The 16257-nt window shown below is 41.9% G+C and overlaps 1 protein-coding gene across 3 annotated transcripts; it reads left to right on the forward strand.

Moving 5' to 3' along the window:
- Positions 1-143: 143 nt before the first annotated feature.
- Positions 144-16043, forward strand: rprd2a (regulation of nuclear pre-mRNA domain containing 2a). 3 transcript variants are annotated; one of them, XR_014598710.1, is made up of 13 exons: positions 144-622; positions 4628-4757; positions 4986-5137; positions 5320-5372; positions 5475-5601; positions 5715-5890; positions 6018-6360; positions 8199-8555; positions 8916-9098; positions 9234-11302; positions 13661-13753; positions 13862-13896; positions 15938-16043. XR_014598710.1 is itself a non-coding variant. In XM_084032836.1 (10 exons), exons 1-10 carry the CDS (start codon positions 448-450, stop codon positions 10955-10957), a joined length of 3420 nt encoding a protein of 1139 aa, XP_083888962.1. In that variant the 5' UTR covers positions 144-447; the 3' UTR covers positions 10958-11947. The 3 variants fall into 3 exon arrangements, 1 of the variants encoding a protein (XP_083888962.1); XR_014598711.1 differs by lacking the exon at positions 15938-16043 and having other exon boundaries at positions 13862-14026; XM_084032836.1 differs by lacking the exons at positions 13661-13753; positions 13862-13896; positions 15938-16043 and having other exon boundaries at positions 9234-11947.
- Positions 16044-16257: the final 214 nt, after the last annotated feature.

Here is a 16257-nt window from a genome sequence, read left to right on the forward strand (position 1 = left end):
AAAGATCAATACTTTCACTGTGGTTTACTACATATACTTTTCCCCCTTTGCTGTCAATAGCAGATGTTAGCTTCCGTGGCGCTAGGTGGCGCCATAATCATGTCGTGTTTGCGGAAGTGTCCTTCATCGCTCCATCAGCACGAGTAAACAGACGTCCAGTATCTCGCAAGGCGCTAACTTTTAGCTTTAAACGTGAGGTCATTTAAACGACTAGCTGTGATACAGAAGTTCACGGCGGGTGTTTTTCCGACGCAGAAAGTGACTGGAAACAGATCGCCGAGCATTAAAGCGTCTCTAAAGATGTGTATGTGCAGCTGAGAGGCTGCTGAAGGCGATGCTGTCTGCGCTAGGTTTAGCTAGCATGCTAAGCTAAGTGCTAGCCACGGCTAACTTCATTTGTTTTTTTTTTGTGGAATGGAATAGAGCGCAGCGCGAGCTCCTCCGGACATGGCAGCTGGAGCAGGAGCCGCTACCGGCGGCTCTCTGGAGTCAACGTTAGAGAGGAAGTTTCGAGCAGTTTCCAACACTATGGATTCAATTCAAGGACTTTCAACGTGGTGCATCGACAACAAGAAGTACCACAGCCTGATTGTGAGGCACTGGATGAAGTGTTTGAGGAAATGTAAGTAGCTTCACCGACGTCACTGTTCAACTGACAGTTAGCGGCTTCAGATACAACGTACCGTTAGGAGGGGGGAGGGGTCTCGTTTTGGGGCAACGCAGTCCCCCCAGTGTCTAAAGTAACCGCTATTTTTTTGTTGCTTTTTTTTACTTACTAACCGTCGGATTTCTCCTAGTTTGGAACATATCGTGTTTACGTTAAACTGTGGAGTTCGTGTGCGTTCTTCGTTAAAGCAGCTGTGTTGATGATGGTAGAGACGTGTCAGATGCTTACAAGTGAGAATATTTCTCTATATTGAAAACATACGTGCTTTACAACGTAAACTAGTGTAAGGTACTCCAAAATGATCCGGAGTTGACGTTCAGGCTCTTCTTCATAACCGTTTTTGACAGCGTACACACAAAACGTTGCAACAGCGACCTCTGCCGGCACACAATCTGAGGGGAATTTGTTGTAATCCTTGTGTACCACCTCCGGGGGCGCTAAACGTCATACGTTCCCTGTTATCAGCTGCTTTTTTGGCAGTTTTATTGCCTGCACATTTGCTTTACTTGCACCACTAAAGGACCAACATCATCACATTATCTTGTAGAGGGGTCCTGTGTCTAAATATAATTTAACACCTTTATTACTTAAGGTTTATGTGCTGCTCCCATGGTGCATTTTCCTAAATGAAGTCCTGTTTCAGCAAATAACCTCAAACCCACTGACATGCAGAATAATTGGGGCCACTTGGTTTATCAGTATAATAATTATACTAGTCGTTTGCAAAATATATCAAAGCTGCCATCTATCGTTTGATGTGAGTGCTGTGCTTGGTGGAAACTTGGAGGCAACAGCCCCCCCAGGATGGCTGTCATGTAGTAAATATTCTCATCTTTTTTAAATAATGTTGATATATTGCTTCATAGTGTACGGACTGATGATTTTATGATTTGAAATAGCTAAACCATGACCTCATGTTTTTTTATTGAGCCTACCTCAATAACAAAACAGCTGCTGACCCTGAAGGTTGAATTGTCTACAGTTTTCTCTCTGATGTTAGTTGAAAAATGAACTTTCTGATCACGTTTTCTATTAAAGATTTAAAGCAAAACATTTCTTTTTATACTTTCTATGGTAGATGGTGGATTTTCTGGTACAGGAGCCAAAGGTGCTTTTTAAATTGACAGATAACCTAAAATCCTGTTTCTTCTGCTTCTAATAAGATAAGAATATTGTACAAAACATGTTGAATATTTTAAGAGCAAGAAAATTCAACATTTTCACTAAGATATATGAAGATATTACATCTAAAATCCACATATTATTGTGTTTTGAAGCAGAATACAGATATTTAGCTTTCCCCATTTTGTACCTTGTATGACATTCACAAGCTCTGTTGAGTTGAGGTCTTGAATCGGTCATTGTCTTTGTTTCCGCTTCTATTTGTTGGCTTGGCTTTGTGTAAGTTCAGCTTTGTGGGCCTGTTAACGTCAGTAAAGTTCAAGAGACGACCTTGAGGACTGATCATGAAGTTTGGCACTTGCCTTTTGAGGTAATAGTTTGGGCTTTCCAGTTGCAGAATGGTCATCTTCAGAGACGCCGTCTTCTTGTTGTCCTTAGTCACAGCTGGTTAAAGCTAGTTCAGGTCTGTGTTGAGTCAGAACATAACTGGGTATGGTGAAATATATGTTTGTTAAGTTTATTAAGTGAATTTATGACCAAATGCTTATAGGTGAAAATGTTGGACATTAATTTGTTTTTTCCTGCTACTGAACATATGAGACAATCTTGATTTTCTTTGCTTGATATTGAAATATCTTTATTGGACAAAACATGTTTAAAACATCTCCTTTGTCTTTGGGAAATTGTGATGGACATTTATCACTAGTTTTAAAAATGTTTTAAATGAAACATTTTAAAAACAAAACAATTGACAGATGAATCAATTATTTTTTCATTTTATTTTCACCTGAAGATTATACAATATATCCACAATAATAAATGAAAAGAGTTCTTTAATCTTTTGGTGATGACTTTTAGTTTTAACAATATTCTCTGCTGCTTCTTGATTTGCTGTGTGTCATGTGATAGAGGGTTTATATAGATGAATCAATAGGTAAATACTGTTAACTCATAGTTCTTCTTGTAGTTATCAGTTTTATTTTTTTCATTATGCTTCTGCGCCGTGGTCGGAGGCATCTCATGTGTCGGTTGTCTATCCTTGCGCATATTTTTTCAAGTTTGGCACAATACTTGGACTCAGGGAGGAACGGATACGATTTTGGTGGTCAAACGTCAAGGTCACGCTAACATGCAGGATCCTTGTTTTTCAATAAGGAGATTTGTGTCATAGAAACGGGTGTTGGTTTGAAATTAAATAGAAATCAATGATTGTTTTACCTGCTTGCAATTATTGTGATTTATGCAAGAAACCGTCTTCTGTATGTTGACTAAAGTTTTAGCTTTTGATATGTTTTGATGCAAGAAAACCATGTCTGTGTGAATTTACATACAACATGGTCGTAGATGAGGAATGTTATTATGGACTCTATGCCAAGGTTGGCTGATAGACTTTGGTTTTACTCCATGAAAGTTGAGAAGTTGACCACGCCTCATTATTGTCTCTCTCTCAGCTTCCTGCTTCTGTTTACAGTAAATTCAGTTTCCGTTCACCATTCTAGACTGAGAAGAGTCTAGAATAAGTATTTGCTTTTGTACTGCTGGAGAGATCCCACATTCAAGTGATCACGTGTCAATGAAATACATGAATGTAACTGTAGTTTACCTTGCAATAACTTGAAAGTGATGGTGTTTTGGTGAACACTTGAATACAGATAACTGACAGTGTGAGTATATCAGTTCCTATATTAGTTTTGTGGTTTCCTTGCTTTAAGTAACAAACTTGTGTTTTTTTCTATCAGCTGGAAGTAGCAAGTCAATAAAAACATTGTTTGCAGCATTTTCATGTATATTTATTAGCTGTGAGTTGAACTGGTTGTTTTTGAAAGATATCAATCTTTCACATTTTTGCCAAAGTTAACGTTGAAAATACTTTGCACCTTGCTAATAATGACTCATTTTAAGCAAGATATTCAATTTCCTATAGATCTTTTTCCAAATGTCTTGCATTGTAATGCGGATTGGATGAATTAATGGAGTTATTTAGAATATATATGGCTTGTTATTATACCTCAGTACTGAAATTATGTCCATAACTAAATTTCTAAATTTGAAAACCTAAGGTTGCAGAGAATACTCCGATTCTCAGACCTTCACACATTCTTTGTTGAGATATTTTGCATTATGCAGTTGATAAGTTTTTTTCTCTGAATTAAAAGGGTTTTTGTGGTAAAAGGTCTAGTCAGTGGGGAAAGTATAAATACAAGTATTGATTTGGTGTCTGCACCAGAACTTGGGTATCATGTTGGCATCCATTTGAAAAAATGTAGAGCTATACTCGGTCTCGTGTGTGAAAACCAAGTGGGCTGTTATTTCACTCCCTCTCTCAGAAGCTCTTTGTTATTATCACAGAAACATAAATGGCAACAAGCATTGTGACGATGGTGGTGTAATGTTTTGGTGCACCGTCTCATTTCGGTTAAAAGTTATACAGCAATTGATCTCTTACGTGCTTTGCCTTCTGATCATTTTGGATCTCTAAACTCTAAGTTTATTCATTGATAGTTAATTTTAATAATGCATGAATGGTTAAGTATCTGTCAGAGTGATTAATTCATTGTTATGAATGTAAATGTTTGTAAAAGATAACATTTTAGATTTACAGTTAAACCAATGGCAACAAAGATTTGTTTGTTTTTCCCATTTAATGGTCATTACAAAATTTGTTTGGTTCAGGTCATAATAGATGCTTCTCATTTTGACATTTTACAGAGTAGATGATTAGTTGGTTAATCATTAAAACAGTACATACATTGCAGCACTATTGATATCTATACATATTTGTATGACCTTCTGCATTACCAGCCAAACTAACATGATCGTCTCTCTTTCCTCTAACAGCTGATACCTCACAGAGGCTCAACCTTTTTTACGTCGCCAATGATGTCATTCAGAACTGTAAGAGGAAGAACGCCATTGTTTACCGCACGGCGTTTGCCGAGATGCTCCCTGATGCTTTCTTGCTGGTCAGGTAAGTCGTTTGAGGGGTACATGAATATATTGTACAGTATATTAGCTGCTCCTTCCCTTCAACCTCATCCTCTTTGTCCTTTGCTTTAGTTTGTCAAATTCTTCGTCTCCTCTGTCCTTGTCTTTTTATGCATTCAAAGTGGTGCCTCAATCATAAAACACAAATGTAATAAGGAAACATAAATCCTTGCGCTCCCTTGTTCTTATTCTGTCATTCTCATTCCTCCAGCAATGACGGTGACCCCAAAGTAATTCACTCGGTGGAGAGGATACTCTCCATCTGGGAGGACAGGGGCGTGTATTCAGGGACACTCATTACCGAGCTTAGGAGTAGCTTAGTCAAAGAGGAGTCCCCTCCCGAGACGCCCGTGGAGCAAAAAAGTAAGCGTCTTTGCTTTGTTTTCACTTGAGTTTTGATTTTATTTAAAAACTACTTGAAACCTACTAGTTTCATTACTTTTATTACGTTTTTTTTTATTAGTTAGTTACTTATATTTATTCAAATGTTATAAGTTTTGCACATTATTTTGCAGTTTCTCTAACTGTTCTTATTTTTTTTTAAGCTCCAGTTGAGTCTAAAGCAGATCTGCAGTCCAAGATAGTTGCTGAGTTTGTGGTAAGCGAGACGTTAATGTTTGCAGTTTGCCCTTTTTCTCCTTTTACTTTAACATTTCGTCTGTCTGACTGACATTGTGTCTGACTGCTCCCTCTGCTTCAGCCCCAGGCACTCGTTGACGAACTGTCCAAGTACAAGAGATCTCTGGAGGAGGTGGACCTGAGGGAGAAACAGCTGGCAGCTATGAGGGTTGACATCTGCAGTTCTGATGCTCTCAAGAGACTCAAAGGTGCCTGGTTTAGTCATCTTCTACTGTCATCTGTCATACTGCAACACACGGAGGGGTCTTGGTTTTTTTTCTTCTCCATATTGAAATCAGCCTTACATGCTTGATTTTTACAGATAAGGCGGGGGGAAAGAAATTCTCCAAAGACTTTGAGGAAGGAAGTGCACAACTACAGGAGTTTGTTAAGTTCTTTGACAAACAAATCAAAACGGGGCCTCCTGTCATGGAAGCTCTCGCCAACGCGGACATCTTCTACGAAATGCAGTACAAGGAGGTCAAGATTGTTGCTAATGTGAGTGACTGTGTGTTTGTTGTGTTGGCTACATGATGACTGACCCTGCTGGCCATAAAAGCTTTTTGTTGTGTTGTTTTTGTTTTACTCTTCATTTACTGACACTCCTATGACCTCTCGTCTGAAGGCCTACCAGACGTTTGCCAACCGGGTGTCCCACCTGAAGCGTAAACTGGACTCCCTGAAGTCTACCTTGCCGGACCTGGACGACTCGCCCATCCCCTCACCCTCTGCAGACGCACCGTCTCCAACGGGCTCAGAGTCCCCTTTTCACGGTCTGGAACTGGCCGACCCTGATCCAGACCTCGATGGCTGTGCTATGGATGATGAGGCAGAGCCGCCGGCCCCGAGCCCGCTGTCCTCACCGGAAGGGTCCCCGAAACCAACGGAGGATCTTGGTCAGAATGACAACCGTGAAGTGGAAGACATGGAGCTGTCGGAAGAAGAAACCGAAAGCGGTGGAATTATAGGTAAGGAGAATTATTATATGGAATTATAGGTGAGGTGATTAAGGACTTAAAGGGACAGTTCACATAAAAATCCATATTTCCCCTCTTACCTGTCAATCTAGATTATTTTGGTGCGAGTTGCCTAGTTTTGGAGAGTTGTAGAAATGCCTTGTATCGAATATAATGGGACTAGATGGCACTCTGATTTACTGATTTAGGAATCATCCAGAAATCGTGACCCGGTTACTCAAGATGATCCACGGATTAAATTTGTTGTGAGCGGTTTCATAAAGGAACTACATTCTTTCCATCAAACTACCACCTGCTAATCGTACCACCATGCTGAAGGAAGCGTCTCGTTTATTCATTTATTTTTTATTATTACTTATTACAGTTATTTGACAGGGACAATGCACAGCTTCTTAGGTGTACCAGAGTCAGCTGTAAAACAATTTACATTTGTAGTCCCTGGGCAGTAACACAGAATAACAGCACAGAGAATAATAACTCTACTGACGAGAGACTTATAGTTTATAGCTAACAAATACTGCAAGCTCACATAGAACCACTTGAGCTCGCTAACATTACAGTTTACATGTTTCCCTCTTTGTCCATAAGTAGGTGCATGTTTCCTTCTGCATTTCTGTAGAGAGAAAATAGTTCTGACCGCCGCTCACAACAAGGTCTGTGGATTATGTTATGAGTAATCTGGGCATTCATTTCTGGAACGAGACATCGCTGTTGAGTTTGTCAAATGTATTTTTGCCACTTTGAGCATCACAAGCCGAGTGCCATCTAGTCAAGAGGAGGCAGACATTTCTACAGCCGATATCTCCAACACTAGGAAACTCATCAAAGCAAGCTAAATTGATAAATTGCACTAGATGTAAAGAGGAAAACATGTATTTTTGGGCTGAAAATGCCTTCTAATGGCTGACTGCAAAAAAAGTGTGTCTCATTGTGTTTATTAATGCTGAACGTCTCTGGCAGTGTATGTTCAGAAAAATGTGTTGAAATAATAGATATGAGAAGCACCACTAAAAATAGACGAGTGAATCATGCAGCAAATCACACACGACTCCCGTCACAGCCTTCACATGTCAATAAAGATGATCCAAGTATTTCTTCCAATCTGTGTTCCAGCCAATTTTGCTGGAACACTTTCTCCCCACCCGTAGAGCCATCTAATTAAAATTAGATACATGTTTACCACTACAGACATCCACATATCTGCCATTTTACTGATTTTAATTCCAAGGAAATGTTTCATTGGCTGCAACACCTGCATCTTATTTTATGTAATCTGTGTTGACGACCACACTCGACTGATTGAATATGATTTTTTACCAGTATGAACATGTACTTAAATGTCTTTATTAGCTGTATGCAAAGATGATTTTACTATATTTGCTTTACTTATACTGTTAACATGAGCTATTGTCTGACATCCTGTAGAGACGAATGACTAACATTTATCAGATTAATTGATAATGAAAATATTTTACTCAGCCTACATTATTCTTATTTTTCAACATCATGCATAATGTTGTATAGCCTGCATAAGATTGTCATTCTAATGTCAGCATGTTAAGAAGTTTTGGATTTTAACTTTGTTGCTGATGAATTACAAACTAAATTTTTTTAGATCCATGACCTGCAGTTTTGTTTTTCCCCTCCGTTAATTTAGCATCATAACTGCTCCAATCTCATAACTTATCTGGGCTCGTAGAAGAGCAATGGCAAAATGAATTCTGTTGCTTAGTAACAAATTACTATACCGAAGTTGTCATGTTTCATCACATAGAGTTCATATCTGATGCCATCCAAACTCACTCTGTCTCACTGCTTTTTCTCTTCAGTTGAAGACCGGATTGAATGCCCCACCCACCCAAAGGTGTCCACTTCAAAAACGCAGCAACCAGCAGCAACTAAGCTAACTGTCACGCCTCCTGTAGCGCCAACTAAGCCGACTGTAGCGCCTCCTGTAGCGGCTCCTGTAGCGGCTCCTGTAGCGGCTCCTGTCGCGGCAACAAAGCTGACTGTCACGCCCCCTGTAGCGGCTCCTTCACCGGCTCCTTCACCGGCTCCTGCGGCGGCTCGTGCACCGGCTCGTGCACCGCCTCCTGTAGCATCTCCGACATCGGCAATAGAAAGCGTTGACCTGGGTAAAATTGGCTCCATCCTCAGCAGTTTAAACTCAGTCATGAAGAACACAGGTGAGTGCTGGTGGCTCTCAGGCGTCATAAGAAAACTGTAATAAAAACGAAAACGACAATAAACCGCAAAAATGTTGAAACAATGAAATTCAGAATATTAAGTCATGTGTCATTGAATGCTGCCTCTTGTTTCCTGCTATGAAATAACTTCTTTGCTAATGCTAAGTGCGTTGGGAAACGTAATATCTGTTCAACCCAGAAATGAATAAGTCGGAATATACATTTTTACATTATTAATGTGTTTATTAAGTCCCAGCATTGTCGGTTCTGATTTCTCTGAAATCTTCAAGTTCAAGTGCTGCTTTCGCTGATTAGTTCTGGTGATTTAAAATTCAGTGAGGGTCCCGTTTTGTCTCGCAGGACCATTAGTGGAGAGTCCTCCTGTAGCTACACCCGCTGGCTCCTCATTGAAGACCACGCCTGCTGCCTCTGTGGCCCCTCAGGATGCCAGTGCGCTGGTAAACCTCCTCTCCAAGGTGGACGTGAGTCCTGCAGACCTCCTCGGCGCTCTCGCCAAAGTCCAGGGCCAAGGCAGCCTTGAGGGTGAGAATAAGGAGTCCTTTGTTTAGTTTGAAAACAAAACCTTTATTGTATATAATTTTACCCATTTTATATGCTAAATTAAATGTGGCATGGTTGCTTAAAATACATTTCTGTATTCTCCATTTCGTCACTTAGGTGTCACTTCTCTGAGCAGCCCAGCTGCAAATGTCTCCTCAGCTTCCAGTACAGGCAAGATCACTCCCTCTCCCCCATCCACATCTGCATCAGCAGTTCCCTCTCAGAGCCTATCTCTCTCCTCTGTTGCACCCGTGCCTTCTTCACACAGCTCCACTGTAAGGCAGAGTGCAACCTCACAAGCCCCGCCCATGACTTCCAACCCGGCCTCTGCCCTCGTCCAGGCTCTCCACAGAAACATGGATTTGACAACGGAGGCAGAACCGTCCTTGTCTTCCAAGAGTTTAGAGTCTAAAATCCACAGCTTCCTGCAGGGGAACCCCGCTTTTAACGCGTTCGGCATTGGTCTTGCTACGAACCCAGTGTCTGCAGGGGATAGCCACAGCCCAGTAACTGGGACAGACACCCAGGGTGGGACCCCAGTGCGGGATGAGGGCGGAGGCACCCCAACTCAAGATGAGATCATGGACGAGCATACGGTGGTCCCGTTCACTTCCAACCCAAATCAGTCATCAATTGGAGAAACGATTAAATCGGCCCCCATGGCGTACCGGAACAGCAGTCAGCCGAACCGTAACGATCCTCAACAGCAAGCTCACTTGCAGCCGGGTGTGGCTCAGAATGGTCAGGTCTACCAGTCGTACCCTTACAGCGAAGAGCACGGCATTACTGCACCCATGGCACGTTACCAGCAGATTTCTGGCCAAACGGCAGGATCAGTGCCGGGAGAAAGAGCCCCAGGCATTGCCGGTAGCACACAGAATATTGAGGCCTTTCAAGGGGTGGGTGAAAGGGGTTGGTATGGTGACACGTGCCCAGAGGGGAACCCTCAGCAACCCAGAGGCTACAATGTGACAGCACCTGGAGGGGTTGGGGAAAACAAAACCTCAGGACTTTATCCGTACCAAGCAGAGAGTTTCCAGGAACCTCAACATTTGGAGTCCCAGCAGGGTGCCACCACATCCCCTAATTTCTTCAGAAGCACCCTCCCTCCTGTCCCAAAGTTCCCTCCCCCTCCTCGTGTCTTTGACGGCCCTCCTTCCGCCACCATGGGTATGATGATGCCGCCAGAGCAGCATCCCGTGCCGAGCGCCGGCCCACGGGACTTGACCGGGCCCAGAGTCGACAGTGTCATCAGTGGGATGGTGGTCCACGACCATCAACACAAATCCATGTTTAATCCCGATGACTCGCCATATGACATTGAGCGACCTCGCCATCCTCACCCTCCTCACCCTTCTCACCCTCCTTACCCCGAGGAGTTTCACCCTCACCGAGATGACCTGCATTACCAGGACGAGTTCCATCATCAAGACGCCCCTTTCTTTCAAGACGACCCTTACCGACACCATGAGGATCCATATTACAGGCCAGGCAGCCCTCCAAACAACTACCCCCGAGGTCGAGGGCGCCTCTCTCCCCCTCCTGCACCCTCAGAGGACCCTTACTACGCCCGTGACTACCAGGGACGCAGCCCTCCTCCTCCTCCTCAGCACTACACTCCAAGGAGACCACCACCTCAATTTGAAATCCGTTATCCCGGTTTACGGCCTCCGCATCGGCCGCCCCACCCTGCACACCACCCACACCCCAGAGGACCCCCACGTGCCCCATTTCCTCGGTTCCAGGAACCCAATCCAAGGTTAAGAGGCAAACGTCCGGGTCCAAGAGGAGGTGGTCCAATGTTCCCCCCAAAAAGAGCCTTTCCACACCCACGGTTCTAACTGGCCGTGTCGCTTCAGACATTTCAAATCACAGTGGAAGTCATGGAGGCAGATGCCGGACTTTTAAGACTGTTCAACTTGCTAGTCAGTGTAGAGGTCCGCACCCCGCCGTGAGAAACTTGATGGGCGGATGAAAGTGCAGAGCATGAAGTCAGGAGCGTCAGGAGATAAAGTTGAAGAAGAATAAATCAGCAGCTACCAGAGGAAAGTGTGTGATTGGCAAAGAATGAAGGATGTCGAGGAGAACAAGACAACTCCAGGAGACGAGGAGGAAAATGAGAGGCTCTGAGGGGGCTGCTGAGCTGAGAGAGTGAAGACCGAAGAGAAGATTAAAGAAAATAAGAGGTGGATATATATATATATAATTCACTTTTTGTGTTATTTGCTCCAGTACGAAGCATTGCATTAAATATGTTGTTGAGCGTACGTTTGATAAAGGTCAGAGTGTGCATGGTATGCGCGCGTGCATGCGCTGAAGTGTAAGTCGACTTATTCACGGAAGTTGAATCCGATAGCTATTTTTGCTAAGAGAGTAACGGGAGAATGTAGTTGGTGCAATGTTTCTGCTACTATTTAGTTTTTCAGCGAGCAGTTTTGACTGCTTCTCTTGGTAAAATCATTGATTTAAATCAAATCACTTTGGGTATGGAAAAAAAAAAAAGAAAATGTTCTTTCTACAATTCTCGTCAGCATATTCAGGGGAAAATAATTTTCCTTTGTTCCAACTTCCGAATGTTCTATAAGTGTGACGCGATGCTTTCTCAACCAGTGCGTGACATCCCTCCGTCGATAGTTTCACATCTCGTTTAGTTCCTTGAAGGAGAGCGGCTCATGTCTACTCAAAGGGAGAGAGGCGTGAGAGAGAGATTTTGTTTCTGCCTCCCAACACCGACGCAGAAGAAGTGCATTTTTGGAGGGGATGAAGATGCTCGGCTTCAGTTTCGTTTTACTTGTATTGACTAATAAAAATCTGAGTTTCAAAAATTGTGTTGCTTTTTTCCCCCCCCTTTGACCCTCAGACTGTTGCACCACTGCCCTAAATTATTAGCCATCATGTACACATACGAGTGTGTTCATTTTGTGGAATTATGCTTTACTATCATTACTCACTGTAGCAAGTTTATTAGAAATCATAGTTGAAGGGTTTGATCCACCAAAGGGTCTTAAATAGGTTGTCCATACAAAATGATTAAAGAGGGAACGTAATCACTCCAGGAACAGAAATAGGTCCAACTTATTCTAACTAGTTAGTTGGTTTTTATGATGATTTTTAAAGAAAAGTTTACATTTTCACAGGTCATAAAGCTGCCTGTGCTCTAGCTAAATAGTCAATATTGTTTAAAATGGAAGAGAAACATTACACTTGATGAAGGAATGTCCATAACGTGGTTGATAACTTGCGTTTGTTTAATTGGTCCCTTCGTGAAATCTGATTTCTCGGACCAGTTAACTAAACTGACCCATAAAGTCTGTATAGTTATATTTAATGTAGTCAGTTATAGAAACAAGTCTCATATCACAATCTTTATTCTCTTTCTAATTTGCTATTGCTATTAAAATGTAACATTTTTGCCTAAGTTGTAATTTGGCCTGGAAACAGGAATAGATTTATACTCAGTGGACTCGATTATGATGAACTTATTATCCACTGATTGGTTAACACACCGTTTGTTAGTCTTTGAATGTTTTTAAAGTGATCTTCTTATTTCTGGCTCGTTTTTTTAATTCTAGCAGTTTAACGTCTACCCAGTCTGTTTATATGAGGCTTGACGACCTCTGAAAACGCCCAGCTTTAAAAACTCAGGCCACATCCACTTCCATGCTTTGTTCCCCTCGTGGTCTGTCTCAGATATTCCTGCCTCTTTAATGGAGCAGGGGATGTGAGGGCCTCTTTGACACCACACTGGTGTTCAGTGTGAGAACAAGTTTGCAAGACAAAGTGATAATCAGTCAGATTGATTAGGTCACTGCCAAAGTATTAAAGCATTCTCCATGAATTAATTTGTTGTTATTTAGACTTTTGGACGTGAACACCTAGTGTCCTGTTGGATTATAAACCCTTTTATGTTATGCTTTTTCTTTTTTAGAGTCATTAAATTAATGAAACCATTACATTAACCCGCTCAGTGAATCGTATAGTTTTGTTGATGTAGTGAAGAAACAAAAAGTAAACTTTGCCTCAAACCAGACGGATTCGTGTTTTACTTTCACATTTCAGCTTTGGTTGCTTTAATGAGGCTCTAAGTGATGAATTAGCCTTAACGAGACAACGCTCGTGCACTTTTTGAAAAAAAAAAAAAAAAAACAAGTTAGAGGAAAATTTTAAAAACAAAAACGACTGAAGCTAAAAGTTAATCCGACGCGTTTACGTTTATTCGACGTTTTGACGCGTAATAAAGTAGGGCGTCGATGTATTAGTGCGAGGCAGGAAGCGGCGACGAGACGGATAATACATGGTGACTGCTAATAAACAGGCGGTGCGTTCAGGTGAGCCAGCCGTCGCCAGATGTCAGTAGATCTTTGCGGGATCACTTTCACTCGATTACATGACGGCACTCAAAAACACTCGTTTTCATGCTTGTCATTTATTGCGCCAAAAAAAAAAAAAACACTGTAGAGCACCATGATAATATAAGATATTTATTTGAGTCAGAAATAATGTATATTTGCTGCCCCCCCCCCTCCTCCTGTTGTTGTCCTCAGGGATCCAGAGCCACACTTTGATGTGCCTGATGTGATGGGAACCAAGAGGAGGGGTGCTGACGCTGATGCTCCCTCTTTGAATCCTGCACCACAGTAAGCCTCCAGTTTAATACATCACAACCTGATTGCCAGCCAGCAGGAGATCCAAACAATTATATGTAGAAGTTGCTTCATTCTCTCTCTCCATGTTTGTGTGTTTAGGAGAGAAGGAAGGATGGACAGGGTGACTAAGCCATGTGAGTATCAGGGTCAATAGATGCTTTTAAAACATTGTGTTCTCTCACTCGTATACAGTGCTGACCCAGTCATACATCTCCAGTGTAAAATGTCCATTCAATGGGAAATAAAGTGGTTGTTCATATCAAAGTGAAACGAGGCTGTGTGTTTGTTTATTTATTTATTATATCTGTCTGAACCAGTTGTCTCCGAAATGTCAGGCGTTGATTTCACATAAGAAATATGTTGAAAAGTTGTTTTTTTCATACAAAACATATGCCCACCTTAAAAAGAATACAATTGATTTATTCCTTCCCAACCTCGTTTGTTTTAGATGTGAAAGAACATACAGATTTGTTCGTTTTAAGGATGAAAATAAGTTTTTTAGACTCAAGAAAAGGCAGATATGCACTGTTAAGAGATCAACCAGTTGCACAGGTCAAATGTCACCAGTAAAATAATAATCTTTATATGACACTAGGAAATTGGCCACTTTGATACTCAAAGACAACTTTGCTGAAAATATGTTTACATCATTAACATGCATCTATTACTTTTTCTACTTTGACTTTAGTAATGAATCAGCTTTAACACACACTTCAATCCCCAGATACTCAATAAGCAATAAACGGGACCACTGGTATGGTTTGTGTTTGCACCTCGTCACCAGATGTCGTTGTTGGTTACACTCCCAAATAAAAAAAAATAAAAAATAAATAAATAAAGACACCCATTGTGAAAGTGACACAAATATGTTTTTTACAAGCGCAGATTCAGGTCTACCATTGATTTCTATTTGATGAAAAAGTCCGAGGCATCGCCGCCTGAACTGTGGGCTTATAGCGGGGTTGAAGGGCGGAGGGCAGGATTTAGTGACCGATGGCAGATGGCAGTCTGCACATTAGAGACAAGCCGATGAGATATTCTGCTGTTGGAAATAAAGATGCTCACGGTTCACTCTCTGGTCCGACCGAACACCGTAGTGTTGCTGCGGGACCAGATCGTGACTGCTTTGAAGTGTCGCCCTGTGCGCAAGTGGGGTGTGTTTCATGTGGGCTCATTGTTTACATGCTGTCGAGATTTCACAAAGGGCGTGTGCGCGCGTCCCCAATTACGGTCCGTGCGTTACCGCGCGCGCTTATTGAAATAATGTTTGTTTTTTTGTTTGTTTTTTTTCTTTCTTCCCCCACACAGAAAGAGAATATTGTAGCCGTGATAATGTGTCACGAGTTTGATAGACCCATTTCAGCACCATGGCCAGCTCCACGGCGAGAACAAAAGGCGGATTTGCATCCCTTGATGTCAGGGACCGTCTGCCTTTTAACCGTCCCTGTGAAAAACGAAAAATATGATAAATCCCCTGGGGGGAAAAAAAAAAACATATATAAATCGACCTTCTTTACAGCCTCTTATTTCTCCCCTTTAACATTTGATTGTGTAATTGACAACATACAGTTTATTTTATTTATTTTTTTACTGTTTGTCTTCATCTAAAGGGCCTTTTACTGGATTGTAGTTAGTAGTTTGTGTATTAGCAGGTGCGTCAGTGGATCAATACTCTGGTGATTAAACTTTCCAGAATTAAAATGTCACCCACAAAAAAGAAGGCCTTTAATGCTCTCTCTCTCTCTCCCCCTCTCTCACTTTGTATATATTAACATACATATCACTGTCCTGGATGACTAAGTGAAGCGTCCTTGTCTGGTATTAAATTCCCAAAAAGATCAATAATGATGCAACCAGCGGTAAGGTGGATTTCTCAGCAACGTATGTAAGTCAATATCGACAGTGTTTACATTTATACACACACTGATGGAGTGTGTGTCAATACCATTAAACCCAGTGGTGCCTCATATATATGTCTTCAGAAGAAAAGAAGAAGAAAAAAAAAAAACAAGCAAGAAATCCTGTGCTCTCCGTAGCACTTGAGTTAATTCTCACTATAAAACAAATACCTTATATTATAAGATAAGAAATCCAACGTTCAGTATCACATTTTGCAGACACGACTGTGTATGTGTGTTTTTTAACCCCCCCCTCCTGCCTCTGCGGTTGTTGCAGGGCTGGTAGGTTAGCGACGCTCCCTGGCGGCAGACATCACGGCTCGTTCAGCCCAGGGGAGGAGGGATGGAGCTGAGATGGACAGGGAGGGAGACACCGGCTTACGACGTCAAAGGAGTACAGACACACACACACACGGGGAGAGGGAGAGGAGAGGACATCCAACCAGACTGCCAATTCCCTCCGGTCCACTGAAGGAAGCCTACATTCATCCATCAACAACACTCTCCATTCAGCGGAGCTACACACAGAGAGAGAGATTTCTTTATTTTTTGATATCAGATTTATTTGAACGGGAGGAGAGAGAGGAGAAAACACGG

Source organism: Eutrigla gurnardus, assembly GCF_963514095.1.
Source record: "Eutrigla gurnardus genome assembly, chromosome: 17".
In the NCBI taxonomy this organism is placed as follows: domain Eukaryota; kingdom Metazoa; phylum Chordata; class Actinopteri; order Perciformes; family Triglidae; genus Eutrigla; species Eutrigla gurnardus.

Excerpts from the sequence above, each read along its gene's own strand:
- rprd2a (XM_084032836.1), top strand. The coding sequence starts at position 448 with ATGGCAGCTGGAGCAGGAGCCGCTACCGGCGGCTCTCTGGAGTCAACG. Across the intron at positions 5,373-5,474 it reads AGATAGTTGCTGAGTTTGTG|CCCCAGGCACTCGTTGACGA; the intron begins GTAAGCGAGACG and ends CCTCTGCTTCAG. Across the intron at positions 6,361-8,198 it reads CGAAAGCGGTGGAATTATAG|TTGAAGACCGGATTGAATGC; the intron begins GTAAGGAGAATT and ends TTTTCTCTTCAG.